Raw genomic sequence first — 18,965 nt, forward strand, 5'->3', positions numbered from 1 at the left:
CTTCAGGCAAACATTCTTCGAATTTGCAATATATCATTTACAGGTTTTGGTTACAAAGGAAAAGCAGAGTCATGATGACATGTACATTTTTCACGTCGTGCTGCCCACAACAAATCACCCGGCAAGGCCCAACATTTCATCAGATATCGGTGGACCCCCAATAAAACAGGCACCTCCCCACCATAAAGTAAGTGAAGCAAAAAGAGTAGAGACAGATGGGAGCAAGATACGGCAGGTGTGCGCGCTGAAATGGTTTTATGGCTTGTTGAGCCTTGATGCTATCTTGTTCGGCCACTGGGAGGGTAACTGACCTAACGAGTTCGGCCTGGGGCAATGGTTCCAACTTGCACAGGTCATAGAAAAGTCGATTAAGGAGTATGTGTCCTTGTGGAATTGAATTCAGCTGGATTAAGGCCTATGTAAAGGGCAACACAAAAATGGAGGCCAAGGGTTCAGGACGTGAATGACGATTTCGAGGTGAAATAGTCACCCGAATATGCTGAAAATATATGTACATGGTGTGCTCGTCATTCTCGGTCTTTTGATACCAAATTCGTCATGTTTCGACGAAGTTTTAATTCTCGAGTCCAGAACGATTACATGAATCCAGAATCTTCAGAACCACAGCAGGCAAAACTGTGTGTGTCAGACTGGATATCCTAACTTTGCCCTACTCTGCGGGAGGCCTAGGTGCACCGGTTTTGGAGCTGTACTGCAGGGTGGCGCAAAGCTTGCATGCTCACAGTTGGATTTGCGGTCCACACAACCTTCCCCACCTCCAAATCGAGAAGTTAGCAGCGAGCCCTGACCCCCTCCCGCGTTTGCTATCTCAAGCACCTATCAGGCATTGCAGCGTGCTGGACTCAGTTAACTCCACCTTATACGCCTGGCACATTTTACTAAGGCAGGCTTGAGCTCTATTGTACACCCCACTTATGCCTTTGGAATGGTGCCACTGGCTTACTATCTGTTCCGAAAGAGGTGCACTCCTTTTGCTGAGCGCCTTGCGGATACATGTGATGGGCGATTTCTTTAACCTCTTGGATGCTATGGGAATTCCCCTGCTGTGCTGGGATTTCGCGATCCTCGCACATTCATGACGAGCTGGGCTCGTCATGAGCGTAGCAGGAGGCTACTGCATGACGAGCCCAGCTCGTCATGAGCGTCGAAGGGGTTAAGGGCAGACTACGCACATGGGCGGAGGCAGCAGTGGGCATACCCGATCTTACCTCTTTAACACAATTTCACTTTTTTAGAACCTGCCATGCACTGAGGGCGCTGCTCTGAGATGAGCTACAAGAACCTCCGGAGTTGCCTGCCTTTTCCTTACTACTTCGCTCAGAATCCCCCATTAAGTTAGTCTCCAAAACCTATGCCACATCACAAGCCTTTAAGTATATGCAAAACACCAAAAGCTAGGCGCTGGAGTGGCAGAATGATATTGGTGTTGCCCTCACCGATGACATCTGGCGCTGCTGTTGTGAAGCCCCGCAAAAGATCTCACTCCATGGCAGGCACAGGCTGGTCCATTTCCAGTATCTCAATAGGGTGCTCTACACCACGAAGAGACTATTTCGATATGGGCTCAGGGACACTGACTGCTGTGAGCGTTGTGGGGTGGCAGAGGCAGATTTTTTGCATGTGGCATGGTTGTGCTCTCCAGTAGCGGAATTTTTGGAAGCAAATTTTTCACGCATTAAATACCATGGCGGATCAATCCCTCTCCCCTGATCCCCCCCCCCCCCCCCCCTACTGGCGCTTTTGGAATACACGTAACCTCTCAACAAGAACATCAGAAAATTAGTCTCTGTGGATCTACTATTGGCTAAGCGTAGGATTGCGATGTGCTGGATGCGTGGCCCCATATCAACTATGACAGAATGGGAGCAGGATGTGCTCAAACTGTAATACCTGTAGAACCAGCTTTTGGGGATCCCTCCCCACCGAGAGGGTCAAAGCCAGCAGGTGCAGGGGACACCTAGAATCTACGGGTTCTCCTCCTCAATGTCGCATTACCAAAGAGACCGGGACAACTTAGCTATGGAGGGGAGTAAGCTATTTTATTAGCTCGAGCTAAGGACAGGGTCCCAGAATGGCACAAAGACAATCCTACGGAGACTGTTGCTTCACTCCACAGCGCACGCACAATTATAGCACTAGCCACCCCCTTTATACAATACAAGTTCTCATCAGACAAGTTCCTCATCAGTCTTGGATGGCGCAATCGTGGCCAGGGAGCATCTGCCTCTGGTTGCACTATGTTCATCGGGTCTGACTTCCGTGCCCAGATGGCGTGGTCACTGGGCACAGTCGTTGGTCGTGGGAGGCTGAATTACCAACAGTGGACAGGATGCGGCTAAGTCTCTGGCGCAACCGGGGGTGAGGTACACAAGCAGCTTCTCAATCGGCTCAACCACAAGGAGCGGGGAGGGTTAAGCAAGCTCCAACAGACACACAAAAGCAATTCTTTACCAGGTTGCTGAGAGCATAGCAAAATGGAGTCTCATGGTCATTTTAAGCACAGTTCAACAGTCCCTGCTTTTGCCATGCAGAGGCAACTATTAGTCATCACCATATTCTGGACCTCCTTCTGAAGCATCATGGCATTCTGGCGGTGTGAATTCACTGGTTTGAGCGCTAAAGAGGTGGCACAGAGGCCACATAGAGCGGGCATACATTGAACACAGAGGCAGCAAGAAAAGAATGCGGCTTCAGCGATGACAACGAAAATCAATTTCTTACATCCCCGCTGAGAGACCAGGCGCCAAAACCAACCGGTTAGGGACCATGAACCCTCATCCTGATGGATGTTGGAAGTAATCTTATGGAGCTTCTGGATTGCTTGGTAAACTGCCGGTGCATTATCAGGTATGTATACACAGCAGCTTGTTTTGATCAATGTACAGACTCCTCCACGGTCCGCTAGGATTATGTCAAGAACCATCCTGTTCTGCAAAGTCATGAGGCGGTCCACTTGAAGTTCAGCAGTGATGTTACTGAGAGCACCGGCAGTCACGTTGATGGTGGCCTCTACCACTCTTGTAAGGTGTCGAATATCGCGACTATTGACCATAGGGCCCCAAAAGGGGAGGATACCTTTAGCAAAGCCTCCAAATTCTTGTCCGGCTGTGTCTTCAGCGTCAACTACACCTCTCTTCTGGATGTTGTATGTTGCATCGGCTGTGTAGGTCAAGGGAAGCAACCAAGTAATATAACAGGTACCTCCCCATTACTTGGGCAGCCAGGTGTAGGCCTTGCTCCCACACACAAAATAGGTATTGAGTGAAGCCACCAGAGCTGGGCGAGTCGAGCCATTAACCTGTAGCGTGTTGGAGCAATCACTCTCCCCCGCCCATACTGTTCCACTGCTCTCGATGCAGTATTGCCCGGAATGTGGATAGACAGGGAGGTCCCTGAGTGGTGGCAGCCGTCTTTTCTCCACTGCCGATGAGGCTCGACTCTAGGTGACCCAGTTTTCCTCACCCAACACCTTTCCTCCGAGAGCTTGGTGGCCCAAGCCTCTTCTTTCAAGGGCGCATTTCCTTCTGCTCCCAAAGTCAGGAAATCGAGAAAAGCTGGATCATCTTGGGAAGCATATGTTCTCGTCCTCTAGCTTGGCACTGCGGACTGTGAATACTGCATGCCTCTTGGGCCGATACTCCTATACTATTTGGGATACGTTTGCACAAGTGCTGCCTCAGTTCCTGTAGGAGGCCCGGGACGTTCTCTCCCAAGCAATGGCAGATGGGAGGGACGCAGCTAAATTCAAGATTCGATGTCGACTGGATGCCACCAACTCATTAGGCAGAATGATTACCACGTCGATAGCCCTTAGGCGCTACGCCAGGTTGAGGACGTCTGGCTTTTCAGGGGATGTCAAGTCAACTTTGCTGGACATGCCCTTCAATGGATGTCGCCATTTCGGCGACAAAGCAGACTCTGCGCTGGAGCACTTTAAGGATTCTCGGGCTAGGGCCAGATCCTTGGGCTTGGCTGCGTCTTCCCGTCCACCTCAGTCTGCTTTTTGCCCCTTTTGTGGCTACGGAAGGGGTAACCAACCACGTTGCGACCCAGTCCAGCCACCGTTTTCTACAAGCTGCCCAGCCTCTGCATGGCTGCGGACGTGTGTCTGGGAACCAGTGAACAGGTCAGTCCACCCTTTTCCCCCTTGCAGGAGCCTCCAAGCCTTTCTAGTTCGACCTTTCAGGGCCACCAGTGGGCTGCAGGATTCGCCATCACCTTCCTCACTGGCAAACCACCACGTCGGACAGGTGGGTTTTGCTAATAGTCCGAAGGGGCTACTCCCTCCACTTCGAGACTACCCCACCCTCCATGCCACTGTCTTTCGATCGCATGTCGGAGATCATTTGGCGCTTCTCCACCAGGAAGTCTGTTGTCTTGTCCAAAGTGGCTATCGAGAGGGTTCCTGCGCGTAGATTGTGGTTTCTATTCCCGCTACTTTCTAGTACCCACAAAGAACAAAAGCCTGCTTCCTACTCTAGACCTCAGGGCTCTGAATCGCTTCCTTCGTAAGGAGAAATTCAAAATGCTAACATTGGCTTAGGTCCCATCTGCCCTTGACTCTGGAGTTGGATAGTGGCGTTTGACACCTATTTCCACATCCCCATCCTGCCAGCCCACAGATGCTACCTACAGTTCACTATAGGCCGCAAGCATTTTCAGTTCACTATGCTCCCTTTTGGCCTTAACCGTGCCCCTCGGATTCTCACGAAAGTGATTGCGGTGGTCGCAGCTCATCTGCTCTGATCAGGGGTTCCAGTTTACCTCTATCTCACGACTGGCTGTTAAAGGAGGGCTCGCCACAGGCATTCGTCTTCACCTCCAAACTATGGCTGACCTCCTGCATTCGCTGGGGTTTTCTATCAATGTGCCAAAGTCACACCTGATTCCCTCTCAGAAGCTCCTCTTCATCGGAGCAGTTCTGGACACAATGCGGTTTCGGGTCGATCGTCCCGAACAGCTAGTCCGGGCATATTGAAGCTATGATTCTGGTCTTTCAGCCTCTGTCTCTGGTTCCGATCAGAATGACCCTGAGGCTGCTGGGCCTCATGGCCTCCTGAAACCTGCTGGTCGATCATGCCTGGTGGCATATGCAGGCTCGGCAGTGGGACCTGAAGTTCCAGTGGGTGCAACATCAGGGCAATCTGTCCGATTGTGTCCAGATCTCTGAGGGCACTGCTCGTCAATTGCAGTAGTGGCTCACAAACCAGGATTGGGTCAACAGCAGCTCCCTCTCCCTTCCCCAACCAGACCACACAGTAATGACTGATGCTACCCTCTGGGAGGGTACGGCCACTTGGGAGAGGTGGAGATCAGACGCCTCTGGTCGAGTCCTGGCTCCACATCAAGCTCTGGGCGATTCGTCTTGCACTGAAGTAATTCCTTCCCTATGTCCTTCAAGAGTAGTGTAAGTGTTCACGGACAACACCACCGCCATGTGGTACTGCAACAAACTGGGCAGGGTGGTGTCGTGGACCCTTTTTCAGGAGGCCCTGCGCCTCTGAACATGGCTGAAACATCTGGATTTCCCTGGTGGTTCAGCACCTGGCAGGTTCCCTGAATGCCAGGGCAGACTAACTCAGCCGCTGCTGCATGATGGATCACAAATAGAATCTTCACTCAAAGGTGGTGCAAGGTCTCTTTTAACAGTGGGGAGAGCCTTGGTTAGATCTATTCGCCATCGAAGAGAACGCGCAATGTCAGCAATTCTGCACGTTGGAATTTCCAAGGCGGCACTCGCTAGGCAGCGCTTTTCGTAGAGAGTAGAGTTGCAGTCTGTTGTATACCTTTCCGCCTAAACTACTTCTGCGCAGAGTGCTGAAAAAAATCAGAAGCGACTGGGTCCAAGTCATTCTTGTGGCTCCGGATTGGGCACAAAGAGTCTGGTATCCCGAGCTGCTCAACATGGCCATCGATCCTCCTATCAGACTGCCTCTTCGGGAGGATCTTCTGTTGTAGCAGCAGGGGACGGTCCTTCACCCGAACCTGTCCAGCCTCCACCTCCTTGCGTGGAGATTGAGCAGCGGCAGTTGACGTCGTTTGACCTGCCTCCTGAAGTCTGCGATGTAATCTTAGCAGCCAGGCGTCCCCCACTAAGATGGTATACACCTGTCGGTGGAACAAATTTGTGACATAGTGCACAGCAAAGGCTGTGGATCCCCTCTCCGCCCCTCTTTCTGAAGTTCTCTTGTTCTTCCTTTCTTTGGCCCAGCAGGGCTCTGCTCTGGGCACTATCTAGGGCTATCTCTTGCCCATTTCAGCCTTCTCTTTTCAAGTCCCCGGTTGTTAATCGTTTCTTGAAAGGCATAACTCCTCTCTTTCTTCCTATTCCTTTCATTATGCCTCAGTGGGACTTGAATCTGGTTTTGACTTATTTAATGTGCGCTCCCTTTGAGACACTTCACAACTGTCCTTTGAGGCTTTTAACTCTCAAAACTTCATTCCTGGTAGCCATCACCTCTGCTAGATCAGTGAGTGAGCTCCAGGCTCTTTCTTCAAAGCCTACTTTTCTTACTGGGCATCTGGACAAAGTTGTCCTTCGGACCCGTCCATCCTTTCTTCCAAAGGTTGTCACTGCCTTTCTCATTGGGCAGACCATCACTTTGCCCGCCTTCTTTCCGCTTCTGCATCCTTCCAAAGAGGCCGAGAGGCTCCATTGTCTGGACTCAAAACGTGCGCTGTCTTTTTACTTGGACCTCACAAAACCGTTCCGGGTGGATGACCAGTTCTTTGTTGGCTACGTGGGTGCTAAAAAAAGGTCGGGCCATACACAAACGGACTATCTCTCGATGGGTCGTTTTGTGTATCAAGACATGTTATTCTCTGGCGAAGGAGCCTCCAGTGGGGCTGCTCGCCCATTCCACCAGGGCGACGGCAGCCAATACTGCTTTAGGGCGAGGAGTTCCTCTAAATGTCATCTGTCAGGCAGCTTCGTGGGCATCATTGCACACCTTTCCGAAACACTACTGCCTGGACAGCCAAGTCCGGAGGAAAGGCTTCTTTTGCCGTTCTGTTCTCCAGGATTTTCTGGTGTAATATTAGTTCGCAGACCCACCTCCGGGGTTGGTATTGCTGGGGTATCTATTCTAAGGTAAGGAATCTATAACTAACATGTTTCTTTCAGATGAACAAGTTACTTAGCTTTGGTAACGATATATCTGTAAAACACTAGTTAGTAACAGATTCATTTCCGCCCCACCTATCCTCCCCGTTATGCAAACTGATTTCTAGGTTTAAGGATATCCTTTCAGGGCCGTAGTTTTGTGCACCAGTGGTCAGTGTCTTGTATGACTCTGCGTTTCTGGTGTGTAAAGTCATCTACAGAACTGACGTCAGCATGCGAGGGCGGCGTCTAAGTAGCTACCGCGACGTCATCCTGGCGACATGATGCCAACGTCGAACGTGGAGCTGACCGACGCCACCTTCCAACGCGTAGATGTACTGCTGACGAAAAACATTCTGGATCCAGTCTGACACCTGGGGGTAATTCTAAGGTAAGGAATCTATAACTAACTAATGTTTCTTACAGATATATCGTTACCGAAGGTGAGTAACTTGTTCCTCTATAATTAATGGTCTCTTTCAGATGAACAAGTTAATTACCTTCGGTCATGATGTATTTGTAAGAGACATACTTTAGGTATAGTTTCCTTACTACCCCACCCATCCTGCCCGCACTTCTTTCTGACTTCTAAATTTAGGGACTCCCATACAGTGCCCTAGTTGTGGTGCATCAGTGGTCAATGTCTTGCAAGGCTCTGTGCTTCTGGCGTGGAAAGTAGGGTCAGAACTGACATCAGCACGCAAGGGCGACATTTATGTAGGCACCGCAATGTCATCCCAGCTACAACGACGACTGACGCAGTCGACTGACTCCTCCTACCAACACGCAGGGGTACTGCTGAGAAAATATTCTCCAGTGCCAGACTGACGCCGGGGGGACATTTTAAGGTAAGAAGTCTATAACTAACCTATTTCTCTACCGAAGGTAAGTGACTTGTTGTTCAGAACCATACACTGATTTCACATTGATATATAAACTTTTAACTTTTGATGGGGAAGGAGTGTAAATCACTCAAGTTCTGAATCCCAGGAAGCCTGGGATGGATAAGACAGTAGCATGTATCTTGCTGTTATATTTCTTTAAGGAGCAAACCAATACTGTGCTATGCTGTCATTAAGTACTCCAGTCCCCCCTCTTGCTATTGTATGGATATTCTCCACATAATGAAGAAAGCATATATGAATATCACTACACCAAGTAACTTTTCCTTATTGACAGATCAAAGGTTTTAAATTTGACCTTTATTTATTTCTTGATTTATTGCTTGACCGTGAATTGCTTCTCAGTTTATTTGTTTTCTTCTTCAGAGTTCTTATGTTGAATGGGGAAGAGGTAGAAGAAACGGAGTTGAGTGGTTTTGTGGATGACCAACAAACTTTTTTTTGTGGCAATGTGGCCCATCAGCAGCTGATACAGGTAAGAAATTGAGTTTTGGTAGGCAACTTTCCATGTTGCTCATTATTTGAAGTGTACCAGATTCTGAGTACAGTTTTGCAGGGTCCCTTGAAGAGTTTGGCGGGGTCTCCTTCAATGGATTGCCAATACCACACATACAATGCAAGACTTGCTGCTTCCTAATATTGTTTGGCAGCAGCCTACTCAGTTGATCAGTTTGGTTTAACTCCACTCCCTATTAATTTCACTACCCTTGTTTTTTCCTGCAGATTACATCTGCCTCTGTACGACTTGTCAGCCAGGAGCCCAAAGCTCTGATGAGTGAGTGGAAAGAACCCAAAGGGAAGAAGATCAGTGTAGCCTCGTGTAACAGCCGACAGGTGGTTGTGGCGGTAGGCCGAGCCCTATACTATTTGGAGATCCACCCGCAACAACTGAAGCAGATCAGGTGTGGTAAATTGAAAAAAGTGAGATTCAGAATTGTTAGTTCATGCTAGTTTGTTACACTTTTCCTTCTCAACTCAAGCAATTATTTTATCGCTCATCTGTTTTTTTTCTTTGTTCCAAGTTACACAGAGATGGAGCATGAAGTGGCCTGCCTGGACATCACTCCCTTGGGGGACAGTAATGGAATGTCCCCACTCTGTGCCATCGGCCTCTGGACCGACATTTCTGCTCGTATCCTGAAGCTACCATCCTTCGAGCTGCTCCACAAAGAAATGCTTGGAGGAGGTATGGAAGATATACCACCTGCAGGAGTTAACTGCGGGAGTGACAAGTCTGTTCTATTTCCTGCAATATTTCCCTAACCTTGCTCTCCTGTTTTCCAGGTCACATTCTCTCGTATTCTCGTCTTAACTTTGTTCTTTTAAGTAATCGTCCCACAATATTATTACTGCTTATACCTCCTTCCTACATTCTCAAGCCGTGAGTTACCTTTCCCCCAAATGGTATTATGGACAGCTGTTCAGTAAAGCTTTGCCGATGTGATAGCATGCATACTGAGTACATCCGTACACTGGACTCTACTGAGCAGTGCAGTTATTCTTTTTCCTGTGTAATATCATTATCTTCTTTTTGATAATCTGCTGTTTGTTGCTTACTTGTTGGCAACCATAAGCATGAGGTCTTTTTGTAGCAAACTTATGTCTGTGCTCTACCATACTCAATCCTCCTAATTTGGAGATGTTCGGAAGAGGAGTCGAGAAGAAAATTGAGGCTCAGAAACAAGGCATGATACTGACCACCATAAATCACTGAGGCACACCTTTCAGACTCTGCCCTCTCCTTTTGTGCGGCTCATCCTCACAGGCTCCCCGCTAATGGCTCTGATAACTGTGGGGAATGGTGAAAAGTGCTTGGATGCACAGTAAATATTTTCCTTTGTACCGGTCACCCTCTTTCTGCTATACTGTTTTTGTTGGGTTTTTTTAGACGTAAGAAGTGTGGGAACCACAACCTTGTTTGCTAAAGTGATTTCATTGTCCCACTTGGTCAAGTCTCATTCTCGGTCATCAGCTGCTTTTGCAGCTTGTGGATTGACCTGGTCACTCTTCTTGAGTGTAGTGCTCCCGGCTTATTTCACAGAGAGGTCAAGCATGCCTGGGCTCCTTTTACTCAATGAAGGAGTTTAGCGAGAGGGCGAAGGCCACTGGGTATGTGACTAAGAAGCATTTTTTAAAGTAGAAAAGGGCTGCCTTTCCCACTGCCTAGACGTGATCCAACTCCCCCTCCGAAGTCCTTGAAGAACAGGTGGCCGAAATAAAACACTGGTACAAACAGATCCTGCCTTCTGTTTGATTACTAGACAAAATCTTATCCGGTAGGGGTCATGCGAAAACCTGTGCAATACCAGAGTGTGTAAAATCTGCCACTGCCCTTCTTTCTCCCATATTTTTTTTTATTTTGAAAGGTTACACTCTTGCACTGGGGACTCTGGTAAATTTACAGCTACAGGGTGCTGCAGGATCACTACCACCAGCCCAGGTGGTACATTTCATTCGAGCTGTGCTTCAGACTTTCTCGGATTAGGAATAGTTGCATCTTCAGTTGACTCAGCTTGCTTCTTGTACCTCCGATCCAAATTCAGGGCTCAATACCATACTGCTATCCTTCCTCTGTTCGGATTTGCTCTTGGTTGTCTTTAGCACTAAGATGGAGGTTAGGGAGATTGTGACAATACCTCCCAAGATCAATTTGCCCCTGCAAGAGGCCCAGCTGGAAGAGTGGTAATTTAGGGATCCATACATAGGATACTGACCTAGAGTCTGATAAGTTACCAAGAATATCTGCACACCCTAGAGGCCTGCTATTTGGCGCTAGTCCTGTTCTTTAAGGCTCTGTGTATTGTCACAATCTGCCTATAGGTAAATGAGGGCATATATGCACTTGTTGCAGGCACTGCATTTCAATCAGTGCATATTTTGGAGTCCCAGAAAGTCTGGAAGAAGACCCAATCTTAACCGGCTAGCTTGAATTATTTTTACAACCAATATTGGGAACCGAAAGTCCGTCCCATCTTTCTTGCTCTGAACTATCCCAGTTCTTTCTATTGTGGTGTGGAAGCTTTTCTGACCGCCAACTCTATCCTCCCCTATGAAGGAGAAAAAGTTACTTTAGCCTTACGATATAAAATTGTACCAATTTGGCAATCTGCCACTCCGACATGCTAACACCACTGTGTGAGCTAAGGGACAAAATCTTTGGAACCAGTTGATTCATTCAAACTCCTTGCTTACAGGCAATACTTAAGAGGTGTGAACCTAGCAGTCCAAAATATGATTTGTCTGTCCCAAGTCGTATAGTGATAATAAGGCAGCCCTTATCGGACCAGTGTTCTTTTTAGCCATAAAAGGCTTTCAGTTTTTTCAAGACTAGCCCCTCCTTTGAAGGGGCTCGCCGAACAAGATGGCTGCCTTCCGATGACTGTGTTTGCCAGCTATCGACGATTTATTAGCATAATTAGGCTAGCCTTACCGCTTTTGAGGAGACAAAGAGGCTTCTTTTATTCAGCACTGTAGGGCTGTGTGTTTATTGTGCCTTTCTCTGGGGTAAGCAACTTAAGGTGGACTGTTCTCTGGTGTGTTCTGTGCTGGAGCTGCCAACATTTCCTGTCCTGAGGGCGGATTGAACCCCAGGAAAGGGCGCAGCTGTGGCCTGTGCCACTCCCACAGTCAGTTTTATCTGCTGCACAGCCCATGTGTTGGTAGGCTTTTATTCTTGCTTACTTGTTTTTAGGTCTTGCGCTTAGCGGTGCAGTGCGCAGCACTGCTCGTGCAGTGAGAGACTTTTTGTAGGGGGATTTGAAAACTGAGCTAGGAATCGCACACGCTCGTGCGTGTGCGATTCCTTTTGGGCTACACTGTTGGCCTTTGCGCGCGTCTTTTTATGAAAGACTGCATGCAATTGGCCAAAGGCGGGCGCATTGCTCCGCCCACGGCCTATTGGTATCTATTACGCGCACCGGCCGTCATGTGATTTCAATTATCGTGCCCAGACACGGTGCGATAATTGAAACCACATGTCTCGCTGTGGCGCGCGCGCACACCACTTGCGGGCCTCTTATTTTTGATCCATTTCACAGGGAAGCAACTAAATGAAAGAAGGAAAAAGAGGTTGTGAACAGGTTCTTCAAGTTACGGTTTTCAGTAATTCCTGTGGGATGGTATAGGCCATCTGCTGATAAATTCGACTCGTAGAAAAACCACGCCACTGGACATATCCCTTCACGTTAAACCAGCCGTTACCCCCTCCCCTCCCTGAGGCTCACCATTTGCTCTGGAAGCATGTCTGTTGCAGACTCCCTGTTGGTGGCGCAACACTCTCCAAGGGACGCCGAAACCTGCAACTGATGGTTGCGGACCAGGGTATCCTTGGTCAGGAATGCTTGTTCAGAAAAGGAGGGAGCGGTGGGAATCCACCACTGGTCTGCAACACTAACTCCCCTTGCTCCGGTTCTCCTGTCATTTCGTTCAACAAGGTGGCCCTGTCCTGAGAACCGTAACCGGACATGGGTCCCTCATCAATCGTGGTGCTGTCACTATGGCTACTGTGGTCGGTTGCTGTCCTTCTCTCGGACGAGTACTCCTCACCTGTGTGGGGGCTGCTACTTCCGATAGTGCCCTCACTGAGGACAGAGGCACCTCTACTGGAACGACGTCCATCATTTATGCGGCTGCTGGTGAAACGGATACTGTTTTTGTCGAAGACACTGGTCCCTCTCTCTGGATGGCGTCCCTCGTGTATGCGGGTGCTGCCACAGGGTTCGACTCTCTCGTCGGTGTCGCAAACTGCCCCGGCGTTAATATTTCGACCAATCCGGTTACCCGCTGCACCCCCTCTATCTGGAAAGTTGTCAATACAGTGGCCGCTGCCAGCCTCCCTTGTTCCACAGGCACCGGGTTGGGACCCATCCTCAAAAATGCGGTTGCTGCTTCCGTGGACCATCTAGACAGTGACTGCGGGAGCAGCATGGAGGGCCCGCACCCCCCGGCTGGTGAACATTGTTACTGGGATGCTCCCGCTCCCCTGTGATGCCCACTGTACAAGGGGGGGAGCTTGTCCGTCTATCCTTCACCACTAGGTTCCCCAAATGTTCGTCCCCAACATACCTCCGGCTGACCCTCGGGTCCTCCACCCGCTGGTTGGGCGGGCAAGGGAGGAGGAGTGTTAGGCCGTGCGTAGCTCTCCTTCTGCCGTGTTGAAGCCGCTACTGAAGCTCCAGCCGCAGCAGCCGCCCAGGGAGATAGATAATGCATAGCGACGAGAGGGGCTTCCCGTCCTCAATCGCTGTAGAGGTCACTGGCTTGTCTCCCGTGTCTATGACTGCGGCTAGTCGTAGAGAGCGGAGGTAGAATCCAAGCCAGACTGGTCTCTAGGACAAGCAGGCAGTGGCCGAACGGCTGGCCTGACAGGACAGTGTGTGGGCCCGTTTTTTGGCTGATTCTCGGCCTGTTCTGTGGTCTGCTAGGCCGCGTTTTAATTTGGATTCAAATGATATTAAAAAACACATTGCCTGCAGCAAGCTTGAATCTGACCTGTCTTCTATTATACCTAGGCTTTCCGGAATTCGGTTTATAATAACTGTACCCGAGAAAACACTACCGAATGAAAATCAACTGACCTGGTTTAAACCGAGTGTCACTGATTTTCATAGTTGTAGCGCCTTTTGGCCACTTGGTGGAGCCAAAGCATTCCATTGGCCTGCCTGTGGTGGCCTGGCGCAGAGGTGTCAGGGGAAAACACTCAGTCTGCACATGGGGAGCCGAGGTGTGAATGGCCCAAGGGCCAGATCAACACGAGGCCCCCTGCCTGGCTCAAGTGGGAGGGAGAGGAGCTGTTGTGGTCTGCAGTCTGTCTTACTGCAGCCCCAACTGAGCACCTCACAGCCCTTTAAAAAGACCATTATTTAACGAGTAGATAGTTTGTTTTCTTACTACAGCTAATAAAATGTGCAGGGAATAATGACGTGCCCAGCCGGGTCATTGTTGAAGGACTTTTCATTTGCATAAGACACTGCTATCCAACCCGTCAGTCGAAGTACAGTCATACCCGGCCGAACCCATAAACAGAAGAAATCATGACTTGCAAACATAAAATGGTGAGCAGAACCACGTCGAAAACTTAGTAAAAGCGATGAGTAAATGGCTGATGTTAAATCCTCCACTGTACATTCAAAAGGACAGTAGGAAGCACCACAAATCAGGATTAGCGCACCGCAAAACTAAGCTACTTCTAATTGGGCACCAACTTTGGCCTGTGGGTATAGCCTTTAACAAAAAATGCTCGCCACTTGATTACATAAATTCCACCATCAGGCTTCAGGTGTTTAAGGAACTTGTTAGTTTCCAGAATTGTGTACATTTATAAAATGTGTTGCACTTTAAGCTACCTCAAAACCCCACGAGGTGGAAGACAGGCTTTATTTTTTCCAGCAACATCTCAGTGCAGGACTCTCTGAGGAGACACGCGGCAATCTGTTATTCCTGCAGTGGCTCGAGCTCGAGATACTCCAATTTAAAGAAGTAAGTGAGAGAGCGGTGCTGCAATGCAGCCACTGACTGTGTGGGTGTGCTTAATTAATTCCATGAGACAGCACGCGATCGGCAGCTGCCACAGTCAGTGGGTGCCGGTTGTGTACAAAACTCACTGTAACTCAGAAGTTTTGTAGTGTCCTGGCATGGCTGCATGTTTCACTGTTGCTAATTTATTTAGCATTTATTTTACCATGTTTGAAACTGTGCTTTTGTCTGCCTATTTGGGATGAAAGGTGAAGTGGGCCTCTTTCAATTACAAACGTAGGAGTGAAAAAAGAAATGCGTTGATGGTATGGCAATGATGTTGAAAACCTTCACTATGTAAATAAGCTTAATTTTACTCTCCTCCACGACTGAAAATGTGCCACTGTGTATTTACACACAGTAGCGCAGCTAGAGCCAAATTTTGGGGGTCGGGGGGGGGGGGCAGGCTTTGAGGGGGCTAAGAATTTTTTTCGGTGGGTGTGAGGGGGGGAACGGCTGATTCTTCCAGAAATAGGCAGAGTGGAGCTGAAGGGGTGAGAAATAACAATGCCTCATTAAGAAGCAAATGGTCTTTTAAAGACCTGTGAAGTACTGTGTGTGTGCCGGGGATGCTGTCTCATCCTGGCTGCCACACACGACTGTAAGACTTTCCCTAATCACTAGGTTTCCCGTGCCCAGGGGGAGGCTCAGTGAGAAGACCTGTACCTTCTGACCCATCCCCGAGCACCCTTCCTGTGTTCCACGCCCTGCAGTTCTGCTTCACAGATGCAGAACCGATCAGGCTGCACTCAAGTCCCTGGGTTGCCTGTCACAGGCCTAGAATTACCAGCAGCTGCACTGGAAGCCTCCTGGCTAAAAAATATAATAACTGGAGAAGCAGAGACTCGGGGTTGAATCTGAGGGTGTGTGTCTGCCGAGGCGTGCCAATTGATGCCTGCACAATGCTCACCCATCATCCTGCTACTGCCTCCTGCAACCCCCACAGGGCTATGAAAGTTTTTATTTTATTTTAATGCATGCAGCATGCTTTTCAAAAGAATTGGCTTTCTGTGATCTGGTGACCTTGGATTCGTCTCTCAGAATCTGGGAAAGAGCTCATTGCAAGGGCAACTTCCACTGGCTCAAGGGAGAGGAGTCTGAAACTCCGACTGCCCACTGTCTCTTTAAATGTAGAGAAACCAAATATATAAAGGATTACTTGTCACACCTGAACCATTACTGCTCACCATTCCCTGGCAACCTCAATGTGCAGAAGCATTTAGTTTATCCTAGCATGCGTGTACTAGTTTAGCATGCACAGTGGAACCTGTCGGGCACATAAAGACAGGGACCCTCAGCAAAGATGGAGCACGTCTTGACTCACATTTGGGGGCCCACTGACACTACTTATCACTGTACTCAGAAGGTGCAGGGAGCTCGCCAGCTTCCAGGGAACAGTACAGTAATTCACAGAAGAGCACCCCCGTGTTCCATTCCTTAACTGAGATGTCATCTCTAATTCAACTGAGCTGTCTAGCGCATGTCTGGCTATATTTACTTGCTGCAGTAGCCATGTCAAGTGCCTCACATTTGTATTTCCCCTTCCATTTCTGCTTTTGGCCATCTCGCTCTCTCCTCCAATCTCACTGATACCCCTTTTTAGGTCGAAGGCCTAAAAGGCTGCGCTTGCGCAGTCTTAGGCCGGAGATTTAATGACTCTTAGTAGCGCAAAAGGTCCCGCCTCCCTGCCCTGTCTCTCCTTCATTGGCTGGCTTCCTAAACGGAGGCCAGCCATTGGAAGAGAGATGCGTCACTCCAAACAAGCCCCGTCTTTTTCGGATTTGGGGGCGTGATTTTTTGCATTCTTTAGCCCTGTGACGTCGTCCGTCACTCAGGACAGCAAAACCACGCCCACAAATCCTCAAAATCCGGAAGCTTGTGTCCGCCATTTTCTATCCTTCGCAGTGAAGGTAAGCCCGTGTTTGTTTCCCTCCGTGCCTTCTTCCCCCTGTCTGTTTCCCGCCCCCCTCCCGCTCTCCGTGTATTTTGTTTGTTTCCCTCCGTGCCTTCTTCCCCCTGTCTGTTTCCCGCCCCCTCCCGCTCTCCGTGTATTTTGTTTGTTTCCCTCCGTGCCTTCTTCCCCCTGTCTGTTTCCCGCCCCCCTCCCGCTCTCCGTGTATTTTCAGCAGTTACTTTGCAAAGAACAATTTCCGCCGCTCGCGCCTCAGAGTAGCATTGGAGCGGGAAAACTGTAGCGGAGGGAGGGGAGAACACGTGCAGTGATTTGGTGTAGGACAAAACACACATGTTGTATTGTTCACACTGAAGGTTGTGGCGTAGGCATAGATTGTCTCAGTGTATGCTGTTATACAGCGTGTGTCTGTAATCTAAACTGTGGCTTGGTGAAGCACCGCCATCTATTTCTGCAGTGCCTTGGTAAAGCGCCTAGTATGTGTCATCTCAGCGGTGGCATATGGTGACCAGGCGTATGTATGTCTTAATTCAGCGGCGGCTTGGTATACATAGACGAGTCGCAGTAGGTGGGGGTGGCTGAGGGGTGTCCTGTCGGTCTTCCCGGAAGCACTGGCCTGAACTGCCTTCGCTCAAAGCCCCTCCCCCTTGGCTGTTTGCCCGGAGGTGCTACAGTCTCACCCAGCTGATCAAAGCTCCGCTGTCTGGGAATGGGATCAAATACCCCCTTCTCCTCGGCGCCCCGCCCCCTCGCCACCAATGTATCACCAGGTGTCACTCTAAAAGCCCTGCATGCATTGAAGATCAGAACAGCGATCAGACGTTATAGGGCGCGGATGAGGGATGGCGCTGCTGTCTGCACCGGCGCAAAAACTTTCAACTTTAACTTTTCAACCCAGCCCCGGCTGCACCCGCCGGGGTTTGAAGCTGAGTCGAGAGGTGCGTGACCGAGGTGAAAACTACAGGCCCCTCCCCTCCGAGGAGGGCCGGCAAATCACAAGTAGGGATTCCAGGAACGCAATATAGCATTGTCAGAACTTTTCCATGTATGAATAAACAACACCGATATATTATGGATCATAACGTAACAAGTCAGATATAAAACAATGAATTAACTGGAGAAAAAAAACGTAGAGGAATTATTTATTTCCCCTGTGAACTTAATAACCCTCGAAGGCTGTCCCCTCAATATTACTCTTTGCGCTAAACTGATTCACCCTATACATTAAAATCACCTTTTAAGTTTAGTACAGCCGGATTCCCCACCGCAAGTACACATGGGCGCACATTTGTCATGGAAACGTACCCTTTCGAACTCTCAAAATCATCATTTCAGTCCTCGCGTTTCAAGGATTGTAAAATGTTGGTCAGACATTCCAAGTTAGCGTTCTTTAAAAATGGCCTTTAGCCATGTGGTGTGCCCAATATCCCCCCTTTAGTATCTCCGTGGCCTTCAAATGCCCCGTGACCCGTTGCCCATTTCATATTTCCGACCGCGTGACTTTCAGGTCTCTGGATATTAAATACGCACTGGAAGTGGAAAACAGCCCTCCACTGAAGTAACCTAATGGGGCATGATATCCCCCAAGTTCCCATGTCATCTCTGTTGTACAGGAGCTGCAGACCCGAATTTAAGTCCACGGAGCATGGGACCATGTTCAGCCATCTGAAATTTGAAATCTGTTTTTTGTGTTCATGTTCGTCCAGGAGATAAGAAATCATGTTGAGACATGTGAATGCATGCAGAAAAGCAGAAATGGTACCAGAAGTAAATGCTGTGAAACCTCAACCCTCAAGACAATGACAGAAAATTACTGTAAGACGTCAGACAGGAAACTTTCTTGGTTTAGATGTGGAAGTTCCTACCATGTGAGCATTTTTAAGGGGTGTTCTGCCATGGATGAAACTTGGTCCCCCTGCAAAGTACATGGAGGCCCCAAAACCCACCACCTATCAATTTGGTTCCAGATGCAGTGTACTGTGCTGAGGGGCAGCATTGACATCGGGGGTCCGAAGGGGCTGCAGGGGAGGGAGGAGGGGGGCAGGGGGAGTAATGAATGTTACGCCACTGCAATTATTTTTATAGAGGCAAATGAAAGGGGAATTTGGAAGGGTGTGCAAAGCCTTTCATATAAATAAAGTTGACATCATAACAGAAGAAGAGGAAGAAGGAAAAAATATTAACCCTGATACAGTGTTTTCTGATTGTGAATGGTATGAATGTTGATATGATGGTCGATTCGTGTGCCTGGTTCAGTATTATTGACAAGTCTCAAAGTAAAAAGCATGGGGTGGGAGAGTCTTATTACCTCTAGACAGGCGTGCAGCAACCATTGGGCTGAAAGTGCTCAACCCCATTACCCCCCCCCCCCCCCCCCCCCGTCAGGTGCCATGGGCTGGGCTGAGGCTGCCAAGCAGTGATCAAGGTTCATCCTGGTTATAACTCTTAACGTCCTAAAGCATTGGCATTCACAGTAAGCCTCTGTGTTCATCTTTATTTTAACCCTTTCTGTCTT

General features: G+C 49.0%; 1 protein-coding gene across 1 annotated transcript in view; it reads left to right on the plus strand.

Annotated features, from left to right (window-relative positions):
- DDB1 (damage specific DNA binding protein 1) overlaps positions 1-18,965 on the plus strand; it is a 1,014,306-nt gene that overhangs the window by 361,073 nt on the left and 634,268 nt on the right. Inside the window, exons 12-14 of the mRNA XM_078680637.1 lie at positions 8,392-8,500; positions 8,749-8,927; positions 9,048-9,211. Coding sequence (XP_078536763.1) covers positions 8,392-8,500; positions 8,749-8,927; positions 9,048-9,211 — 452 coding nt within the window. The remainder of the gene's footprint in view (positions 1-8,391; positions 8,501-8,748; positions 8,928-9,047; positions 9,212-18,965) is intronic.

The sequence above is a fragment of the Lissotriton helveticus genome, chromosome 3_1, assembly GCF_964261635.1.
Source record: "Lissotriton helveticus chromosome 3_1, aLisHel1.1, whole genome shotgun sequence".
Classification (NCBI taxonomy): Eukaryota; Metazoa; Chordata; class Amphibia; order Caudata; family Salamandridae; genus Lissotriton; species Lissotriton helveticus.